The 22,114-nt window shown below is 40.2% G+C and overlaps 1 protein-coding gene across 1 annotated transcript in view; it reads right to left on the bottom strand.

The window, feature by feature from the left end:
- The window catches only part of LOC126176012 (collagen alpha-1(I) chain-like), a 1,061,651-nt gene that overhangs the window by 193,159 nt on the left and 846,378 nt on the right, over window positions 1-22,114 (bottom strand). The window contains exons 12-15 of the mRNA XM_049923130.1: window positions 14,940-15,107; window positions 13,850-13,967; window positions 12,449-12,559; window positions 12,087-12,223 (exon numbers count right to left, since the gene is read on the bottom strand). Of these exons, the coding sequence (XP_049779087.1) occupies window positions 12,087-12,223; window positions 12,449-12,559; window positions 13,850-13,967; window positions 14,940-15,107 (534 nt within the window). The remainder of the gene's footprint in view (window positions 1-12,086; window positions 12,224-12,448; window positions 12,560-13,849; window positions 13,968-14,939; window positions 15,108-22,114) is intronic.

The following is a 22,114-nucleotide window of genomic DNA, read 5'->3' as shown; positions in this document are numbered from 1 at the left end:
TCCATAAATTTTCATGGTGATCCCAATAAAACTTGAATATTGATCATATCTGTAATAGTTTAGGATTTACTGTTAAAGTGAAATTAACAAGTTTTGTAACAAAGACCTGAATGCTAAAATCTGAATGCTTTGGTCGATCTTAACGATTGACATATAATATAGAAGTGCAACATTAAAATGACAAATGTTGTAAAGATCAACTCTATAACTTTATTTGTTTAAAAGATATAGTAAATTTAAATTATCAGTATTTACAGTTACTCATCAGATCATCATTTGCTCCACACAAAACACACTGAATGATGACAGCATGACACCTTATTGAATCAGTAGGTAATAGAGTATTTGTTGTAAAGTTTAGTGCATAATAGTTACTTTTGTCCTTTATTTATTTATCAGAAAGCACATTGATGCAAGGCCACTGACCGTGACATTCTAAGTTAAGAAGGAAATTGTATTGGTTTTATGTACAAGAATTTAACGTTTATTTTGTAATTGATGTTATTGTTACTTTATTTAGAACATGAAAGTGGTCATGCTTTGATTATTTGAATATGTTAAAATGTAATGTAATGTAGAATAAGCTGTAACCAATTGGATGGACGGCTTCAGCAAAGGGAACTGCACTAGTCAGTTGAGCGAAGATGTTTGGCGCACGGGAAATGCGGTCGTAGACAGGCAGAGGGCAGTCCTGGCCGAGGCACCAAAGGGGACAGTTCAGATGCAGATGCGAAAGTGGATGATCGGTCCTTAGGCAGCTAGGAAGTGAAACGATTTAGAAAATTTCATGTTGGGCGGTGTTGCGGGATTAAGTCTCTGAGTGGTGAGCAGTCGCGCGCCTGGTGGAACTCTAACTTTTTGCACAGTTAATGAGGTGGGGTAGTGGACTTGTAATTCGTGATGAGATTGTGAATGATTGAACTGTGTCAAATGGATATGTGCTCGAGTGTAACAGTAACTCTAAATATGACCACTTTCACTATTGTTTTGCTTTCTGAATAAACATTATTCTAAGCAACTGTGTTGCCGATATTATTATTACTGTTGTTAAATGTTATGTTAACTTTGTATTTCACAAACTTGCCATCAGCCAGACAATTTAACCAAAAGGTCATATGTGTCTAACTTAGGACATGTAATGTGACACGTGCGGTTCAACCCCTAGATGAACTTGAGCCAAGACACTTCGATGAAGAGAAACCGCATGTGAGTCTGAACACCTTTGGGATTTAGCTCGCAACTGCAATTTCAAATAAGTCTCAAATCACAAATTAAATATTGTTTTCATTCCCAACTCATGCATAAAAAGTGCACTAGATACATATATTGTATATCAATGTATTCATGTGGTATGTTCTTTACTTTCTGGCTGAAAGTACACTATAGATTACAGTGTGTGGCTCAATAATTTATTTACTTATTCATCCAGGGAATATCTTACAATGATTTAGGATGTATCATCATAATGCAATGAAGAGAAATACTCAAAAACACAAGGTTAGTATAAATGTTTCAAGTTGTTTTATAAATTTACTATAACTACATTAACTGACATTGTCACAAAATTCGACACTCATGTAGAAATACTCAAAAAGTTTTGTATTGTTGCAGCTGCACTTCAGATTTCTGCCATGAGGGCTCAGAAGTGAGCAGTCAGACAAGATGGCGATAGGCACTGAGAAAGCATACTTATGCTTTAAATGTATTCACATCAATATACCATAACATGTCACAACTGGAGAGTGACAATGTGGACTTCATCTACCAGTTGGATGGTGCTCCACCCCCCTTCCATCATGATGTTCATAAATTCTTAAACAGGTAATAGGGAAACCGAAGGATCAACTGTGGTGGGGTTGATGATCAGCAATTTGTGTCATGGCCTCCACACTCCCTCGACCAAACACCATGCAATTTTTTCTGTGTGTCATTATGTGTTTACGTCTCCTCCACCAGCAAATCTACCACAACTGCAAGCTCAAATGAACAGATTTTGTGCTTTTGAACAGATTGATAGCGACATGTTGCACTGAATGTGGTAAGAATTTGGTTATCGGCTTGATATCTGCAGAATCAGGAGGGGGCACATATGGAACACTTACCTTATGTCAAAAAAAAACTTTTTGAGTTTTTCTAAGTATGTGCAGTGCCCTGTGACAATGTGTCATGTAACATAGCTACAGCAAATCTGTCAAATCACTTTTGTCATTTATAATAATCCTGTATACATACAGTACATACATACAGAACATATAAATATGGTTTTATGTGAATAGGGCAGATTGTCATTGACAAACTTCTACTTTATTTGCTATAAGCTATGCAGCATGTTTTCTTCAAAAAACTTAATGAAACGTGATACTAAATCTGCCCCACACTAGCAATAACACGACTTACATCTATAACACTGGCAATGGATGTGCTATTCTATTACTAGTCACATCAAATCATCATTTACAAAAGTAAGTCAACAGATTGGAGGAGGAGGAGGAGGATGAGGAGGAGGAGGATGAAGAGACTAATGTTTAATGTCCCGTTGAGAATGAGGTCATTAGAGATGGAGCACAAGCTCAGATTAGGAAAGGATGGAGAAGGAAATCGGTTGTGCCCTTTCAAAGGTATCATCTCCGCATTTGCCTTAAGTGATATAGAGAAATCATAGAAAACATAAATCAGGATAGCCAGACACGAATTTGAACCGTCATCCTCCTGGATGTAAGACCAGTGTGCCACCATACTTGGTCAACTGATCTGAAGTACGAGATGAGTCTGTAATCATTCATCCCACAACTAGCAAAAATCACATGCTGTGCAAAGCAACTACATGTGCATGATAAAGTAAGCACGGTGAGAGAAAAATGCGAAAACATGGGTGTTAGAACAACTGAGCTCAGAGACAAATGTATGTGAACTAATAATGGTCAGAACTTTCCAAAATACAGAATCCTGTTACATACATGTTAAGCCTGCAGACTTTTGGGGCCATTGTCAATGAAAGTAAACTTTTATGGATTGTTACATAACTATATTACACATAGTTACAAAGTAAGCAAATTGCCTCCCCCTCAAAACCCACATCCTTTCGTCTTTCCCTCTCCTTCCCTATGCACCAAGGCATGTTTAGCCACAGGGTGATCCTCATTACCAACAAACACTGTCTGCCTGTGTCCATTCATGTGAATGGACAGTTTGTTGCTGGTCATTCCCACATAGAAAGCTTCACAGTGTAGGCAGGTCAGTTGGTAAATCATGTGGGTGCTTTCACACGTGGCTCTGCCTTTGATTGTGTACACCTTCCGGGTTACAGGACTGGAGTAGGTGGTGGTGGGAGGGTGCATGGGACAGGTTTTACACCGGGAGCGGTTACAAGGGTAGGAGTCAGAGGGTAGGGAAGGTGGTTTGGGTATTTCATAGGGATGAACTAAGAAGTTACAAAGGTTAGGTGGACGGCGGAAAGACACTCTTGGTGGAGTGGGGAGGATTTCGTGAAGGATGGATCTCATTTCAGGGCAGGATTTGAGGAAGTCGTATCCCTGCTGGAGAGCCACATTCAGAATCTGATTCAGTCCCGGAAAGTAACCTGTCACAAGTGGGGCACTTTTGTGGTTCTTCTGTGGGAGGTTCTGGGTTTGAGAGGATGAGGAAGTGGCTCTGGTTATTTGCTTCTGTACCAGGTCGGGAGGGTAGTTGCGGGATGCGAAAGCTGTTGTCAGGTTGTTGGTGTAATGCTTCAGGGATTCCGGACTGGAGCAAATTCGTTTGCCACGAAGACCTAGGCTGTAGGGAAGGGACCGTTTGATGTGGAATGGGTGGCAGCTGTAGTAATGGAGGTACTGTTGCTTGTTGGTGGGTTTGATGTGGACGGACGTGTGAAGCTGGCCATTGGACAGGTGAAGGTCAACATCAAGGAAAGTGGCATGGGATTTGGAGTAGGACCAGGTGAATCTGATGGAACCAAAGGAGTTGAGGTTGGAGAGGAAATTCTGGAGTTCTTCTTCACTGTGAGTCCAGATCATGAAGATGTCATCAATAAATCTGTACCAAACTTTGGGTTGGCAGGCCTGGGTAACCAAGAAGGCTTCCTCTAAGCGACCCATGAATAGGTTGGCGTATGAAGGGGCCATCCTGGTACCCATGGCTGTTCCCTTTAATTGTTGGTATGTCCGGTCTTCAAAAGTGAAGAAGTTGTGGGTCAGGATGAAGCTGGCTAAGGTAATGAGGAAAGAGGTTTTAGGTAGGGTGGCAGGTGATCGGCGTGAAAAGAAGTGCTCCATCGCAGCGAGGCCCTGGACGTGCGGGATATTTGTGTATAAGGAAGTGGAATCAATGGTTACAAGGATGGTTTCTGGGGGTAACGGATTGGGTAAGGATTCCAGGCGTTCGAGAAAGTGGTTGGTGTCTTTGATGAAGGATGGGAGACTGCATGTAATGGGTTGAAGGTGTTGATCTACGTAGGCAGAGATACGTTCTGTGGGGGCTGGGTAACCAGCTACAATGGGGCGGCCGGGATGATTGGGTTTGTGAATTTTAGGGAGAAGGTAGAAGGTAGGGGTGCGGGGTGTCGGTGGGGTCAGGAGGTTGATGGAGTCAGGTGAAAGGTTTTGTAGGGGGCCTAAGGTTCTGAGGATTCCTTGAAGCTCTGCCTGGACATCAGGAATGGGATTACCTTGGCAAACTTTGTATGTGGTGTTGTCTGAAAGCTGACGCAGTCCCTCAGCCACATACTCCCGACGATCAAGTACCATGGTCGTGGAACCCTTGTCCGCCGGAAGAATGACGATGGACCGGTCAGCCTTCAGATCACGGATAGCCTGGGCTTCAGCAGTGGTGATGTTGGGAGTAGGATTAATGTTTTTTAAGAAGGATTGAGAGGCAACGCTGGAAGTCAGAAATTCCTGGAAGGTTTGGAGAGGGTGATTTTGAGGAAGAGGAGGTGGGTCCCACTGTGACGGAGGACGGAACTGTTCCAGGCAGGGTTCAATTTGGATAGTGTCTTGGGGAGTTGGATCATTAGAGGTAGGATTAGGATCATTTTTCTTCGTGGCAAAGTGATACTTCCAGCAGAGAGTACGAGTGTAGGACAGTAAATCTTTGACGAGGGCTGTTTGGTTGAATCTGGGAGTGGGGCTGAAGGTGAGGCCTTTGGATAGGACAGAGGTTTCGGATTGGGAGAGAGGTTTGGAGGAAAGGTTAACTACTGAATTAGGGTGTTGTGGTACCAGATTGTGTTGATTGGAATTTTGAGGTTTTGGAGGGAGTGGAGCTGGAAGTGGGAGATTTAGTAGATGGGAGAGACTAGGTTTGTGTGCAATGAGAGGTGGTTGAGGTTTGCTGGAAAGGTTGTGAAGGGTGAGTGAGTTGCCTTTCCGGAGGTGGGAAACCAGGAGATTGGATAGTTTTTTGAGGTGAAGGGTGGCATGCTGTTCTAATTTGCGGTTGGCCTGTAGGAGGATGCTCTGAATAGCCGGTGTGGATGTGGGAGAGGAAAGATTGAGGACTTTTATTAAGGATAGGAGTTGGCGGGTGTGTTCATTGGCCGAGTTGATGTGTAGGTGAAGGATTAGGTGGGTGAGGGCAATGGATTGTTCAGTTTGGAACTGGTATAGGGACTGATGGAAAGAAGGGTTGCAGCCAGAGATGGGAACTTTGAGTGTGAGGCCTTTGGGGGTTATGCCAAATGTCAGACAAGCCTGAGAAAATAAAATATGCGAGTGTAATCTGGCTAGGGTGAAGGCATGTTTGCGGAGGGAATGTAAATAAAACTTAATGGGGTCGTTGTGGGGGTGTTGTGAGGGTGACATGGTATTAGAAGGTGGAAAGTTTAACATGAGGTTGAAATGAAAATGAAAGATAGAAATATATGGGGAGAGATAAAGGTGAACTAGAAAGCAACTGGAGATCTGGTATGAAAAAAGGCGAAAAAGTGTTGGTTAAGTTGATCCTGTGGTGAACTTGGGTTGGTAGACAGCGATGTGCATAAAGGTTAGGTGGTTGTGTTGCCGCTAAATCACGTTAAAGGACGGAGAAATTCGGGAAAATTTCGGAAAAAACGTATTAAAAGGAGTGGTGTTGTGGTGAAAGATTGTTAGCCCCATTTTCGTAATCTTTCACCACACAAACAAACACAAACATACACACAAAATTCAAGCTTTCACAACAAACGGTTGCTTCATCAGGAAAGAGGGAAGGAGAGGGAAAGACGAAAGGATGTGGATTTTAAGGGAGAGGGTAAGGAGTCATTCCAATCCCGGAAGCGGAAAGACTTACCTTAAGGGGAAAAAAGGACAGGTATACACTCGCACACACACATCTTTGCACTGTTGATATTCCAACCTTCAGTTTCCATTGTTCGATTTTAACACCAGCATACGCTGAATCAAAGATTCATCATTAGTGCCCATGATTCCAATGACAGACAACACACAGTTAAAACAGATAGCTAAGATCACCCTATCATAATGGTAGGTAGTTTTATGGATATTACTAGTTGTGCGCAGTTAAGGAAAGTCATACTATGTTTCTTGATGCAACTGGACATTTAATTAATTTGGGCACCTGTAAGATTATAGTTTGAGTGCTCTCATTTATAATAATACCAGAGCACACAGTGTTGGTATCGCCATTTCTCATTTTTGGGCATAAACGTGATAGCTCTACTGTTTACTTTAGTTGGCTTTTGTGAGAAACTGGAAACTTTATTGTGAAAGCATCTTATGATTAACACAAAGTCTTTTGGGATAGATTATTTTGTAGGAGAGTTAGTCAATTATTATCCGCAAAGTAGTTATAAAATTTTATTGTAATCAAATAGGAATCTTACAAGAACATCACTTTTCGACATAGTCTCCTTGCGTTTCAACACACTTGGTCCATTGTTGTACAAGCTTCCTGATGCCCTCATAAAAGAAGGTTGAGCTGCAAGCGAGGAATGCACCACATCTATCACTGCTTCGTCCGAGGCAAATCAGCAGCCCCTTACAGCCTGTTCGATTGGACCAAACACATGATAGTCAGAAGGGGCAAGATCAGGACTATATGGATGAAGATCCAGTACTTCCAATTTGAGTTTCTGGTGTTTTTCAGTAGTGAGCAGTAGTATGCGGACAGGCATTGTCGTGCAACAACACAACACCTTTTGACAGCTATCCTCAGCGTTTGCTTCGAATTGCCGGCTTTAGCCTAGTAGTAAGCATCTCACTGTAACGTACACTGTTTATTGTTGTGCCCTTTCCCCATAATGTTCCAGTACTGGGCCTTGTGCGTCCCAAAAAAATGTAAGCATCAGTTTTCCTGTGGATGGTTGGATCTTGAACTTTTTCTTGCATGGTGAATTTGGACGTTTCCATTCCATACTCTACCGTATACTCTCTGGCTATTAATGATGGATCCATGTTTTGTCACCAGTAATGATCCTGTCTAAGAAGTTGTCCCCTTCGTTACCATAGAGATCCAAATGTTTTTTGCAGATGTCCAAGTGCATTTGTTTATGCAACTGTGAGTTGTTTTGGGATCCATCTCGCACAAACTTTATGAAACCCAAGTCTGTTGTGGATGTTTTCATAGGTAGAACCATGACTAATTTTCAGACAATGTGCCACTTTGTCATAGTTAATCGTCTGTCTAAGAAAATCATTTCACATGAACGCTCAATGGTTTCTTCATTTGTGTTGGTAAACAGTCATCCAGCTCCTTCATTGTGCATAACACTTGTCCGACCATTTTGGAATTTTTCAATCCATTCGTAGACATTCTGTTGTGGCGAAACACTGTTACTGTACTGTACCGAAAGTCTTCTGTGAATTTCAGCCCCAAATATGCCTTCCGACGACAAAAAACAGATCATTGAAAGTTGCTCTTCTTTGGTGCAAATAAACAGTGGAACAGCCATGATTAACAGCAGGGCAGTGATAATGAAACTAATCTAGCAGCTTGAAAATTGCAAAGATATAACAACAAATATACAAAGCATGCATCGACATAAAACGACAGTACTACCAAAATAAACAAAAATATAACTAAATTTCGGATAATAATTGACTTACCCTCATATTAAATGTTCTTGGTGTACTTATTACATTGTTAAAAAAATGTTCCAAGCTTTTGATGATATTCACCACTGTCTCTGTTAGGAAATCAACTGACTGCCAATGAAGTAAATGACTAATACAAATGTAATTCATGGAGTAGAACCCATTGTGACTATGGATGAAGTGAACATTTGTTGACATTATTAAACAAATAAGGATACGTGCGGACAAAGTTACGGTCAGTCTCGATGTGGTTCCTCTACTTACAAACATTCCTGTTGAAGATAAGTTGAGTTTGCTTGCCAATAACTGCACTTCAGAAAGTGTCAGGTTATTCCGACAAACACTGACCATCACTTTACATAGCAGTAAATATAATAAGATGGCTAACTGAGTGGCCCTGTGTTCATCTTTGTCATAATCTGTATCCAAATGTTTTCATGGCAAATTTTGAAGAAAGTTTCTTAAACACTGCTCCTCTTCACACATTCTTTTTTTACCATTATGTTGATATGTTATCAGTTTAGCCTCGTACCAATCAAACATTCCAGTAGTTCACTGAGCATTGATCACATCTCAGCATAAAGTTTTCTGCAGAAATGGAGAAGGAAGGAAAGCTACCCTTATTAGGTGTTCAAGTTGGAGAGAAGTCAGACAGTTGGCTCAGCCAGTCAGTATATAATAAACTGCTTCAACACACCAATAGCTAAACAAGCACAGTTTCCATCATTCTGCTGGAAAAGGATCTGTGCTGAATGTTGTTATAAGAACTAAAAGCATCAACAATGTAGAAAAATATAAGATTGCTATTTACTGTAAAAATGACACGTAAAGTTACAGACAAGCACAATTAAAAGACACTTACAAATAAGGTTTCAGCCACAACCTTCATCACTAAAAGGAATGAGAAACACACACCATTCATTCACACAAGCACACAAACCTCATGCTTACAAGACTACCAACTCTGGAAGCTAGGACCAGAATACAACTGTCACATGGAATGGAACCAGCAATCTGGAGGGGGTGAAGGGTGGAGAGTGCAGGGACTCCAATGCCAACAGACATAGAGTCAGGAGGTTGTGGGGCAGGGAGGTGGGGAAAACACAGCAAAAAAGGAGAGCAGTGTGGCAGGACGGGTGGGTGTGCTGACAGATGGCGGAAAACAAAGAGGGTGGGAGATGAGAATGGGGAGGAGGTGACAGGACAGAAGGGATAGAATCTGGTGGGCAGAGGGTGTGGAGATGGTATGTTACCATATGTTGAGGTCAGGATAATTACAGGAGCAGGGAATGTCTTGTAAGGACAACAACTCTGCGCAGTTCAGAAAAGCTGGTTGTGGAGGGGAGGATCCAGAAGAGCATATCAGAAAAGAACCTTACTAGTGCCAAAATAAACTACCTAGTCTCTGTGTTAAGATAAAATAATTATTGGTCACAATAAGTTAAGTTGGCCCTCTGCTGTGCACATAAAACCAAATCCATTCTATGTAGTAAAGCTGGATGAATCTTAAACAAAGGACCTTTTGGCTATCTAAGAAAATTGAAGACATGTCGTACCCGGATACGATGGTCACGGCCTCCGGGACACAGGCATTTCTAATATTACATGTGAATGTGGCAGCAGCCATGTGCATAGGCTACTCAAACTTTTTCCCAGTGCCGTACCCAAGATCAGCGACATTTCACGTACAGACCCCTATACTCTGTTTATCATAAGGTTACATATAACACCATTTATTCTTCCACATTTGCTTGAATCTCATTGGATTTCGTTTCACGTGGAGTGGAAGCCAAGCGATGTCCAGTTCAATCATGTACGATCATAAGCATACATTTTATGCTGTGTTACACCCACACAGACTGAGCAATAATGTGGGACAACACATTTAACTTTGACAGCACTGGCCAGCCAGTTGGTCCAAACTAACCTATAATGATGTGAGCAGTTGCAATTCAGACATAAAAAAAGAGGCAAGCAGATAAAAAAATATAGCCTCGAATGACATTTATTTTTTAAAGAGAATGAAATAATATTCAACAAAACTCCAGCACTAGCGCATGCATCTTGGGTGACCAGACGGAAAGCATAAAATGTTCTCATTTTCACCTAACATAGTATTCTAATTATACACGAGAGTGATGAGAATTCCTAACTTAAACACAGGGTAATTTTTCTGAATGAGCTATATGTTATGCAAAAGTATACTGCAGGGATTTCAGAGTATTGTTGAATACTGAATCCACTGAAGGTATTAATTACAGACAGTTACCTGGTAATTCTTAGGTCCTTCATATGAATTAGAGAAATACATTACAGTTCTGGACTTGTCATCTGCTATGTTGATAACGAGTTGATCAACAACAGAATCCACACAGTCACCCAGGTGCCACATTTTCTCCTCTTCTGCCATTCTATATATCCCACCACCGTTCAATAGTGACATGTCAAAAAGCTGTACGTATTAATTGCAGCACGTCTGGCAGCTTAATAGTCTTGTTATTTCTCACAACAAATCTGTTAACTTGGCTCCTTGGGTTCATATTGTAATGGTACAGTGGTAATTGTAAAAATGCAGCATTTGGATGGTGGGCTTCATGCTGTGAAAATGATTGTTTTTTTATGTTTCTATGACACTTGCCATTCCAGTTCGTGTGAGTCTACATCTGTGGTATAAAATTATGGATGTAATACAAATAAAGAGTATTTGGTTTAATATTTTATAAAATATCGATAATTGGGAACTTAGATTGAAAAGAAAACAGGAATTTTGTGTGCAATGTGTAATTAGAAACAAGAAGAATTCATTATTCATAAAAAATGATCACGAATTTTACAGTTACGAGATATAGGTATTTCAAATTGAACAAAAAAAAAGGGATGACCAAGGCGAGACTTGAACCAGCGACCCATGAACTCCACCAGATGATGAATCTACTATGCTACCAATTCCACTGTATATATAGTGTGTATGCGTCTTTAAACTGTATCAGAAATACAGGTCCTCAGAAAACTTGAATGATGTTTTTTTCTGAAAATTTATGAAAAGCATTAAGAAGAACGTATTTTTTGACAGTTTTTAACCGTGATCCATGTGCGTGTTTCACTAAGGAGCAGGGAGCAGCCTCTGCCATTTTCATACTGCGCATTAACAGTGTGATAATCAGAGCACAACAGTGTACAAGCTGTGACCATACACAATTTTTGAAAGAAAACCTACATATCTAAAGCAAGATTAAGAAAATTGTTGATGGCTGTTAATACAATAGAATATCTTAAAGTCTCATTTAACATAACTTAGTATTAAGAAATCTAATACATAAGTAGGGCCTACTTCCAAGAGCGTAACAACATCAATGTATGGGGGCTACGGCTTCTGATCAATCATCGCATTTATGTTTCTTTACATTGGTTTATTCTTGTGATGAGCAGAGCACAGAAAAATCTGTTGTTGCTGGATGCTGACTTATGAATATGCACAAGATCTTGTTCAAAAAAATACTAGTTATAGCCCATGCTTCAAACTACTGGGACATACATAGTCCTCAGAGACGCTGTAGAAATTAGAATGTGTGCCAGCAACTTTAATAGGATATGAGCTACGGACTCAGCAATGTGAGAAATTGACACACAGTCTGCACCAGGAGTATGTTCGTGAGGTGCTGCAACTGACTTACCATCACTGGCACACATTTAATCTCTGGTTGCAGACAGCACTATTACATAATTCACATTTATGTGATTCTGGTACTTCATTGATGGTCACTTACTTTGTTAATGAAGAGAATAGTGGATATTGTCAAAAGCTTAGATTAAAAATCAGTAACAATTAAAAAAAACATTTTTATAAAAAATTAATATGACAGTAAGTGTGAAAATGTTTCATAAGAAATTTTTCCCTTAGGCACCAAAATATGGTTCAACAAAAAGCAGCAATGCCATCATGTTTACACCCATTCGTTGAGACTGATTTTATGTTATTGTTCAATGTAAATGGATAAATAGTAAAACAAGTTTCAAAACGCAAGGTTATCAGACACAAAGTCATTTTTTACTTACTTGTAGGCCATTAGTGCCAGGATTTCCTGGAAAACCATCAGCTCCTCTCTCACCCTTTTCCCCTTTGGGCCCCACATCGCCCTTATCACCTTTCGGACCTGTCTCCCCAGGATCACCTTTCTGACCTCCCAACCGACCTAATTGGCATGAAAAAACAAAACAGGTTGTGCCAACTCTGAGTAGTGATCAGAAAGTAATAAAGGCTATGCAAACTTACAAAACTATTTCTTAGGAATGAAAAGAATAATTTGATCAACGTGAAAATCTTAAAATCCTAATACATACAAAGGAATGTCCCGCCCCCCCCAGGAATATTGCACAACATGGGGTAACAACCAACATAGAAGTGAACAACACCTTACCTGAACCAAAACCTGAGCCACTCAATTCAACATCATCTGGGTCAATGAGGGCAATGCCCGGGGGTCCTGGTGGTCCTGGAGGTCCAGGTTTCCCCGTGTCACCGAATTCTCCTGCAGGGGATAAGAAATAACAATGTTCACTACAACACATCTCAAAGTTAGAACTGTAGTACATTTAGTAAAGAAAGAGCCATGGAATATTTTTTTATTTGTTACTTCCTTTCACTACAGCTGATATTTTTGTGCAAGTGATCAGCAACTTTATTGAGATTTAGAAAATTTTAATACATTATTTATTTTTCAGTCTCGGCAGCACACTTTTTTTTAAATACAGTATGACTATCTTTGATCTTTCTGAATCATTTTTAGATCTATGTAGTTGGGTCAGCAATCCGTTGTATCTGTACCAGAACCATACATTACAATACTGCCAGTATTCTGATGCGTGGTTCAGATGCAGACACGACAGATAGCTGACAACTACGTAGATCTGAAGATAATACAGGGAGATTGAAACTGGTCATATAGTATTTTAAAAAGTATATTCTGATGTGTGGGTCTGAAAGAGACATGACAGGTTGCTGACGCAACTACATAGATCTGAAGACGAGCCAAGGAGATCAAAACTCACCATTCTGTATTTAAAAAAGTGCAACTGAGACTGAAAAATAAATGAAATATTAAAACTGTTTTCAATATAACATCTTTTTTGTCAGTAATAAACGAGTATTGCTGCAACACAGAGCTCTTAAACTCAGAAAATGATAATCAAAAAGATATGACTAACTCTGCTAAAGAATCATAAATTGGGCACAAGTTCATTCATTCATTGTGAATCTTAGAGTCAGTCAGGAAGGAGAATCTTCAGGGGTGTGGGATGAGTCAAGGCACACATTGGCAAAAGGCAAGGAAATCATAGAAACCTCACCCATATACTGAATTAACAACGAAGTATCACTACACTGGCAACACTACACTGCTTGTCATACAATAAACTCTGTTAGTGAAAAATACATTATTACAACTGTACTACACATGCCATCTTATCTCATTACTTGTCACTACTGCCGCCAAGTTGGAAGCTGCTCTGTCCCAGGGCATCTGAATCTGACATGCAGCACTCAACTAATAAGTTACTTGGTAACACCTAGCTTCTCCAGCACAATAATATAGGAGCAGAAATTGTCACGCACTACTTCTCAAGTATACTTATAGTTTCTCTCTCGAGCACCATCCTTGTTTTTCTGTGCCAGTGAAGCCTTTACTCCTTACTCCTATGCATAAAGCTTTTCCTCTGCAGTTTCCAATGTGCTGCATCACACATGGCATAATTAACTTATAAAGATTAAACAATAATCTCTGAGACACTCATGCAGCAATGACCTATGGAAATGCACTCACCCTTCTGTCCCTTGTTACCATCTCTTCCATTGGTTCCAGGATACCCAGGCATGCCATCTATTCCCGGAGCTCCAGGCTCTCCTTTAAAGCCAACAGGACCCTGAGGCCCTGGATGGCCCTGTGACCATTTAAATAATAATAATAATGATAGTGACCATTTAAATAATAATTATTATTACTATTATAATTATAATAATTTTCTGTTTTGGTTTGTTACAATATTCACAAATGTTACATTGCTATCATATGGAAACAGAAAAAGCAGTACTTATATTCAGCATGACAGAAGAAAAGGTATCCTGTACTTTTCAAACAATGGAAACTCCAGGTGGGAATATCGACAATGTAGGAAAACTGCTCCCGTCATATAGTGATGCTCAGTCGCAGATAGGCTCAACAAAAAGACTGACTGAAAATGAGCTTTCGGCCAACTAGGCCTTTGTCAGAAGTAGACAAAAACACACACACACACACACACACACACCACACACACACACACACACACACACACACACACAAAATCACTTTCTGACAGTCTTTTTGTTGTGCCTATCTGCAACTCAGCATCTCCACTATATGGTGAGGAGCAACTATTCTTTTCATGACACTGTTATATTCCATCCAGGATTTTCCATTGTTTAAAAATGTAGGAAAAGACAGATTGCTACTTATCATAAAGAAGACACATTCAGCTGCAGACAGGCACAATTACATAACACTTTCGGCCACAGCTTTCATCAGTAAAAGAGAAAACCACACCATTCACACAGACAAGCAAGCACACCTCATAAACACACATGATCGCCAAATCCAGCATCTCAGGTCGGAATTCTGGCCTGAGAGGTTGAAGTTGGTGGTCATGTGTGCATAAAGTGTGCTTGCTTGTGCATATGAATTGTGTGTGTTTCTCTCTTGCTGATGAAAGCTGTGGCTGAAAGCTTTAAGCAAGTGTCTTTTAATTGTGCCTGTCTGCAACTTAACATGTCTACCTTATGTCAGTCATGTAGCACTCTATCTTTTCCTGCAAAACTTCTACCTTTCATTTTCTCATAAATTCTGTGGGGATGTAACCGTGATGTCAAGAACTTACCCTGTCCCCCTTTGGTCCTTTTAGTCCAGCATCTCCCCTGTCTCCCTTACTGCCAGGAACACCCCTTTCACCAGGCAGTCCTGGGATGCCTGGAATCCCAGGCTCACCCTTTGGACCTGGACTGCCCGGCCTCCCAAGAGATGAAGCATATCCTGTCGATCCTAATTCCTGAAAAACAATTGGCAAAGAAAACTAATCTCCAGTGAACAGATGGAATCTATCTAATTGCACACATGGGCATCAAAACTGCAGTATTTGTTAACATTAGAATGCCCAGAGGGGTAAAAATGACCCCTTTTTCTTTTTAAGTGATGGCTATGTTGCACACAATGATTTCAGCAACATTTCCCTTATGACTTTTATTCATTTCGGATATACTTTCATTATACTGAAGAACAGCGCATGTTGCATAACTGATCATGACTTTTTGCAGGGTACGCCTTTAATGCCCACAGTGATCATATTGACTCCTTTAAGATAAGCCTATACTTTCGTTTATTGGTATGCTTTATGTTTATTTCACGCCCTTCCAAACTTCATCTCGTTTACTATGAGATTTAATAACTAACTTTTTGTTCGCATTATTATGCTATGAGTGGAAAACAATGGATTCAATAATATTTACCACTGTCTTCAGTCCATTCATTCCATGCACTGCCTTGGTGAAGGTATTTTGTTTTATACAACAATGGTCACTTTACAGATGGCAGTGAACTTCATTCTGACAGTTCAGAATCAGGCAACTAGGGATGATAAATCATCTAATAGTAATGATACTGACTCTTTGGATATTGAAGGTGAAAATATAGAATGTAGTTAGTATGTTATTATTGTCATTTCTGCTAATTTATTTTAGTAGTACCCTTACCTAAATACAATCTTACAGTACGTAAATTAGAATTTACACTGGTAATAGCTTTCCTACAGTTCTACAGTTATTCATTAGTGTGGTGACCATTGACCACTGGAACACTATTGTTCATCTTTGATGTTATGATCTTTGACTCTGCTATCTTTGCCTTTGTGCCTAAGTGCCATTGTAAGTTGTTCAGTTGTTGTACATTTCATTAAATTTTTGACAGCAAATCATTTATTATTGATTTTCACTCTCTACCATATCATCATTAAGACTGGTATAATTAAAGTTAGTTTAATTATTGTGTTTCATGTGTCAGGAAAATTCATATAACAGAAGAGGAGATGATTCTGGTCCTCCGAGTATAAAATAAGTGACTGTTTCTTCATCACCTGATGTAACATACATAGAAGTTGCTCCTGACAGTACAGTCTGGACAAAAGCAGTGCCTACGGTGGATGTCTTCCTTGTCATAATATTTTTAGAGAGTATCCTTTACTTACACCATACGCAGCAAGAAGAAATGTAAGTGATGAACTTGTATCAAGTGGGTGGCCCCTGTTCATAGACAATTTCATAATCAAATACATTTTGAAACGTGCTATAACAGAGGCACACACGGTACTAGGAAATGACAACTGGACGACAATTATGAAAGAAACAGAAGCATTCATTGCAATTATCTATGCTTGTGGTGGGATTGGATGCAGGAGTATAGACCTCCACAGCTTATAGTCAAGCTCCTGGGGCCTACCATATTGTTTAGAAATCATGAGTAGACACAGATCCTGAGTAATTATGAGATTCCTGAGGTTTGGCGAGAAGTCTACAACTACTGTACATTAACAGAATAATAAATCTGCATTGGCTTCTGCTGTTTGGAAAAAAAATCATATAAAACTGCACCATATATTACAAAATTGGATCTGACATAATGACAGATGAGCAACTCTCCCGAGTAAAGCTAGGTGTTGTTTCACACAATTCATGGCTTCAAAGCCTGACAAGTATGGACAAAAGTACTGCTCAGAGGTAGATGTTGACAGTAGTATATTCTCAGTGGTTTCCTTTATCTTGGGAAGGGTATTGCATGATCCCAAAATGTATGGATTACAGATTAGGTACTGATGTGTCTTAAGGAACCATTGCTATACAGAGGCAAAAACATCTCTACAGATAATTAATTCACTTCCCTCAAAATTGCCAAGAAACTTACAGAAAGTCAACCCCCATCGCAGGAACAGTAAATAAGCCAACAAGAAAAATACCACATTCTCTGGTAAGTCTTTGAAAGCACCTCTCTATCCGACAAAATTTTTAAAACATGATGATATTTCCTTGATGGTACTTTAAGAGAAGAAAGTAAAAAAAAATCTAGTAATGAGTTACTTTCATCCTAGTGTAACTATAAAGACAAATGTGGAAAAAACTCTTGAACCTATAGATTATTACAACAAGACAAAATGGCCACGCAGTATCCGGTCAAGACCTTCTCAAGATGTCTAGTACACTTCTTCTACAACATTCTCGACTTAGCAGGAATAAATGCATAATGTAGTAGCCTATTCAGAACTGATACTGGAGGGAGATCAAAAGAAGGCATTTTACTCAACAACTTTCAGAGGAACCAAATTCTTAGTAGATGAAGAGTCACTCACTTTGTAGGACCATGGAAAATTATGAAAATGAAAATGACAGCACAGACACACAGTAAATCTTAAGTTTTTAAATTCAAAACTACTTCCAAGTGCACTGTTTGCAAGAAGATGTTTTGCGGAAAATGCACAAAGAAAACTGAATACAAATCGGTTAACTGTGTAGAAGTATGAACTAGCTAAAATTGCTGTAAAGAGGAATACTTCAATTTTTCTATGCATTTAAAACTATGCAAAGTTACAGGTTTCAGTGAACTTTAGTTATTTTTTTAATAATTGATTGTCTTTGTTTTCTGTGGCCTTTTTTCAATTATGAAGGTCTATATTAAATGGCAAATAAATCCTGTGGAATCTTTAAAATATAAAAACTAAATACAATTTTGAAATAATAATGAAGAACACTGTTGTCATATAGGTGTCACAATGACCTCTCTGGGCTTTGGACAGGGCAGGGAGAAGCTGGGTTTCATAATGTTAATGGCATTCACATGCAAATTTAAAGATTAGTATACAATGATTTCAAGTCACAGTCATAATTTCAACTGATGTGTATGGAGATACTGCCACCCAAAGAAGCAGAAGATTGGTTCTGAGGGAGGGGTGAGAGGAGAACAAATATTTGTCTTGGACGGAAGACCTCTGTTCTAACTTCAAACACTGTGAAGTAAAAAGTAATTGTTTACAAGTCAACATAAAACATACTAGTCTTTTTCGTATTTATTGGTTGCTTTTTTTACCATTCGTATACGGGCACTTTGCAACCATCATCTTTACGCTATGGGTATGTGACATTTTGTGAAACTGATTCTTCAGCAACATTATCGGAGGCTGTACAGAAATATCAAATATACATAAAGTACTATTTGCTTAAGGATAGTAACAATAAGTGTTTATAGAGAACATTAATCACAGTTAACCTCATTTTTGAGCCAATAGCACCCGTCGACACTCACAAATATAGGCACAGAAAATAATGCCTGCTTCTATACGTGCTAATCTCTGCGAAAACTCAAATGGTCACAACTGTTATTTGCGTGCTTATTGGATTCTGAAAAACAATACGTTAGATGTTTTGCTAAGTTCAGACGTACGGGAAGATGTGGATTGCATGCTGAGGTTCCAGCCCCACAGACATAACTGCTGAATATTATTTGCGAACTTCTTCGAAAGCGTCGAGCTCCGTTGCTCTTGATCAGCAGACGTCGGAAAAATTCGTGCTGCTATAACCGTTTTTTGTACACGTGCGCTTACTGGCTGTTGACTGCTAATAAAAAAAATCTCACACTTCAACTTTTCCCCTGAGTGCACGATGTTTCGAGGTGAATCTTGCGATCGGCCCGTCACATAATAGGTGCTGGAGAGACGCCCACCTCCCTTTTCACAGAGCAGCTAGCGTTGTCTTATGAGAGAAGCAAACATTTAATGGGGTAATGAGTCGCAGAAGCGACACGATGATTTATGGCGAGTCGCTAGAAGGGCCAACCTCTTCATTCATTTAGGCAAATAATATTAACAATCACTACGCATACAAGGACCAACACTACACTTATAGTTGCTACTTATTGTTACAGCACACAATCCCGTTGCACAGCTAAGGTTGGCAGCGTGCACAAGAATTCCGGAGCGGCACGAAGTTAACCGACTTCCATCGATTATCAGACAATGGCCAAGTAAAAGTGTGCTACCAAGTACACGCACGGTATTGACACTGACAGTTTTCTGGGAGCGAAGGAACCGGTAGAAGTCTGGTGACTTCGTGCCGGTACCGGTACGGAATGTTACCGCCTGTCGCCTACCTCAGCTAAGAAACAGTACACCACACTGTAGCACTATAGCGGCAATGTGCTGACTGCCCAACGAGGAAAAGGTGGAGCTTGATTTCCCTACATTTCCGCCCTTGCAGCAGCCTTTAAGCTAGGTACCGTCTGTTCAAAATTACATTTGGGTTGACAGCTACAACGGAGGTTCAATATTACTTTTCATCTACGTCTACACCATACTCCGCAAGCCACCTAATGGTGTGTGCTGTAGGGTACTTTCGGTACGGCTATCTGTTCCACTCGCGAATAGTGCGTGGAAAAAATGATTGTCGGTAAGCCTCTGTATTGGTTCTAATTTTTCGAATTTTCTCCTCGTGGTCAGTACGCAAATTTTAATAGCAAATCTCTCCGTGTTGCACAATGCCTCTCTTGTAGCCTCTGCCAATGGAGTTTGTTTAGAATCTCCGTAACGCTCTCTCGCCAGCTAACGATCCCGAGACGAAACGCGCAGCTCTTCGTTGGATCTTCTCTATCAGTCCTACCTAATAGGCATCCCAGATAGAAGAACAATACTCAAGAATCGGGCGAACAAGCGTCTTATAAGCCACTTCTTTCGTGGATGAGTTAAATTTTCTTAAGATTCTTCCGATGAATCTGAGTCTGGTATCTGCTTTTCCCACTATCTGTTTTACGTGGTAATTCCACTTACGGTTGCTCTGGATAGTTACGCGCAGATATTTTACGGCAGACGTTGTCTCCAGCTGTTTGTCATCAATAGTGTAGCTGTGCAGTAGTGGATTTCTTTTCCTATGCAATATAATCCATTTATTTGTGTTCAGGGTCAACTGCCACAGCCCGCACCATTCATCAACTCTCTGCAGGTCGTTCTGCAAATTTTTACTATCTTCTAGAGTTGCTACTTTGGTATTAGCTTTCTGCGAATAGCCTTAAAGAGCATCCGAGGCTTTCTACTAGATCATTTATATATATTGTAAACAGCAATGGTCCTATCACACTTCCCTGTGGTATACCGGATATTATCTTTACATCTGTCGATTTTGTTCAGTTAAGAGTGACGTATTGAGTTCTATCTGCAAGAAAGGCCGGCCGGTGTGACCGAGCGGTTCTAGGCGCTACAGTCTGGAAGCGCGCGCGACCGCTACGTCGCAGGTTCGAATCCTGCCTCGGCCATGGATGTGTGTGATGTCGTTAGTTTAGTTATGTTTAAGTAGTTCTAAGCTCTAGGGGACTGATGACCTCAGAAGTTAAGGCCCATAGTGCTCAGAGCCATTTGAGCCATTTTGAAGTCACCCCCTATTACAACGGCATGATCAGGAAAATTACTAATGATATTTTGCAAGTTCTGTCTGAAGCGCTCATCAACTACAGATCCTGACCCAGGGAGTCTATAAAAGCATCCGATCACCATTTTTGACCGTTATTTGATACTCAGTTTCACCCACATTAATTCACATTCGGAATCCGTCATAATCTCGCTAGATTTTATCGATTTTTTTACTGCAATAAACACTCCGCCACCATCGGCGACTAACCTATCCTCACGATAAACATTCCAATCTGAACTTAAGATTTGGTTGTCATTGGTTTCAACCAGCTTTCTGTTCCCAATACTATTGTGTTTTATAACCTTCAGTAAGCGATACTGATTCTGGGACCTTTCCTTGGATGCCCCTGCAGTTTACTAAAATCATATTAATCTTTTTTGTCTCTGATCTGCGAGGACCAAGATTCTCTTAGGTCACTGTGGCTGATTTAGCAGGCAAATCGTCTTTGATCCAGGGAGAGTTTCCCTAACTGTTGAGTTGACATTTAGAAAGGAAGTAGTGGTATGAGGCTCGGAAGGAAGACATTCAGCCATTCCAATGAGGTTAACCTCGTTGAGCCAGTCCCACGAAACATGTAGCCGTAGTAAGTGCCAGCGATTGCCGCACCTTCACCCCCAAAACTATGTCACTTGCCACCTGCCCTATAGTGCCACTCTGTAATACCTTTCGTTACGCGCCGGTATTTTGTTTGCTGTCTTGGCCAGAGAATAGCCGTACGAGGTCAGTTGAGAAGAATGATTTGCGCGTTACGTGTCTACTCTGACTACAATTGTATGTATGTATGTACTCATAATGATGCCCACCATTCGTTGATGAGACGCCCACCATGGCAAAGCGGAAGGAGGAAATGTCTCAAAAAGGTGGAGCTTATGTACGGTATTTGTCTCTCCATAAACTCCCAAAAAACGAAATCGACGAGCTGGCAAAAGTTTACGTGTATACAGTGATCTTCGCTACAAAATTGATTGTTGTTGTTGTGGTCTTCAGTCCTGAGACTGGTTTGATGCAGCTCTCCATGCTACTCTATCCTGTGCAAGCTGCTTCATCTCCCAGTACCTACTGCAACCTACATCCTTCTGAATCTGCTTAGTGTATTCATCTCTTGGTCTCCCTCTACGATTTTTACCCTCCACGCTGCCCTCCAATACTAAATTGGTGATCCCTTGATGCCTCAGAACATGTCCTACCAACCGATCCCTTCTTCCGGTCAAGTTGTGCCACAAACTTCTCTTCTCCCCAATCCTATTCAATACTTCCTCATTAGTTATGTGATCTACCTATCTAATCTTCAGCGTTCTTCTGTAGCACCACATTTCGAAAGCTTCTATTCTCTTCTTGTCCAAACTATATATCGTCCATGTTTCACTTCCATACATGGCTACACTCCATACAAATACTTTCAGGAACGACTCCCTCACACTTAAACCTATACTCGATGTTAACAAATATCTCGTCTTCAGAAACGCTTTCCTTGCCATTGCCAGTCTACATTTTATATCCTCTCTACTTCGACCATCATCAGTTATTTTGCTCCCCAAATAGCAAAACTCCTTTACTA

The sequence above is a fragment of the Schistocerca cancellata genome, chromosome 3 (genome assembly GCF_023864275.1).
Source record: "Schistocerca cancellata isolate TAMUIC-IGC-003103 chromosome 3, iqSchCanc2.1, whole genome shotgun sequence".
Classification (NCBI taxonomy): domain Eukaryota; kingdom Metazoa; phylum Arthropoda; class Insecta; order Orthoptera; family Acrididae; genus Schistocerca; species Schistocerca cancellata.
The sequence above is the reverse complement of the archived record's forward strand: the minus strand, read 5'-3'. Positions and strand labels throughout refer to the sequence as shown.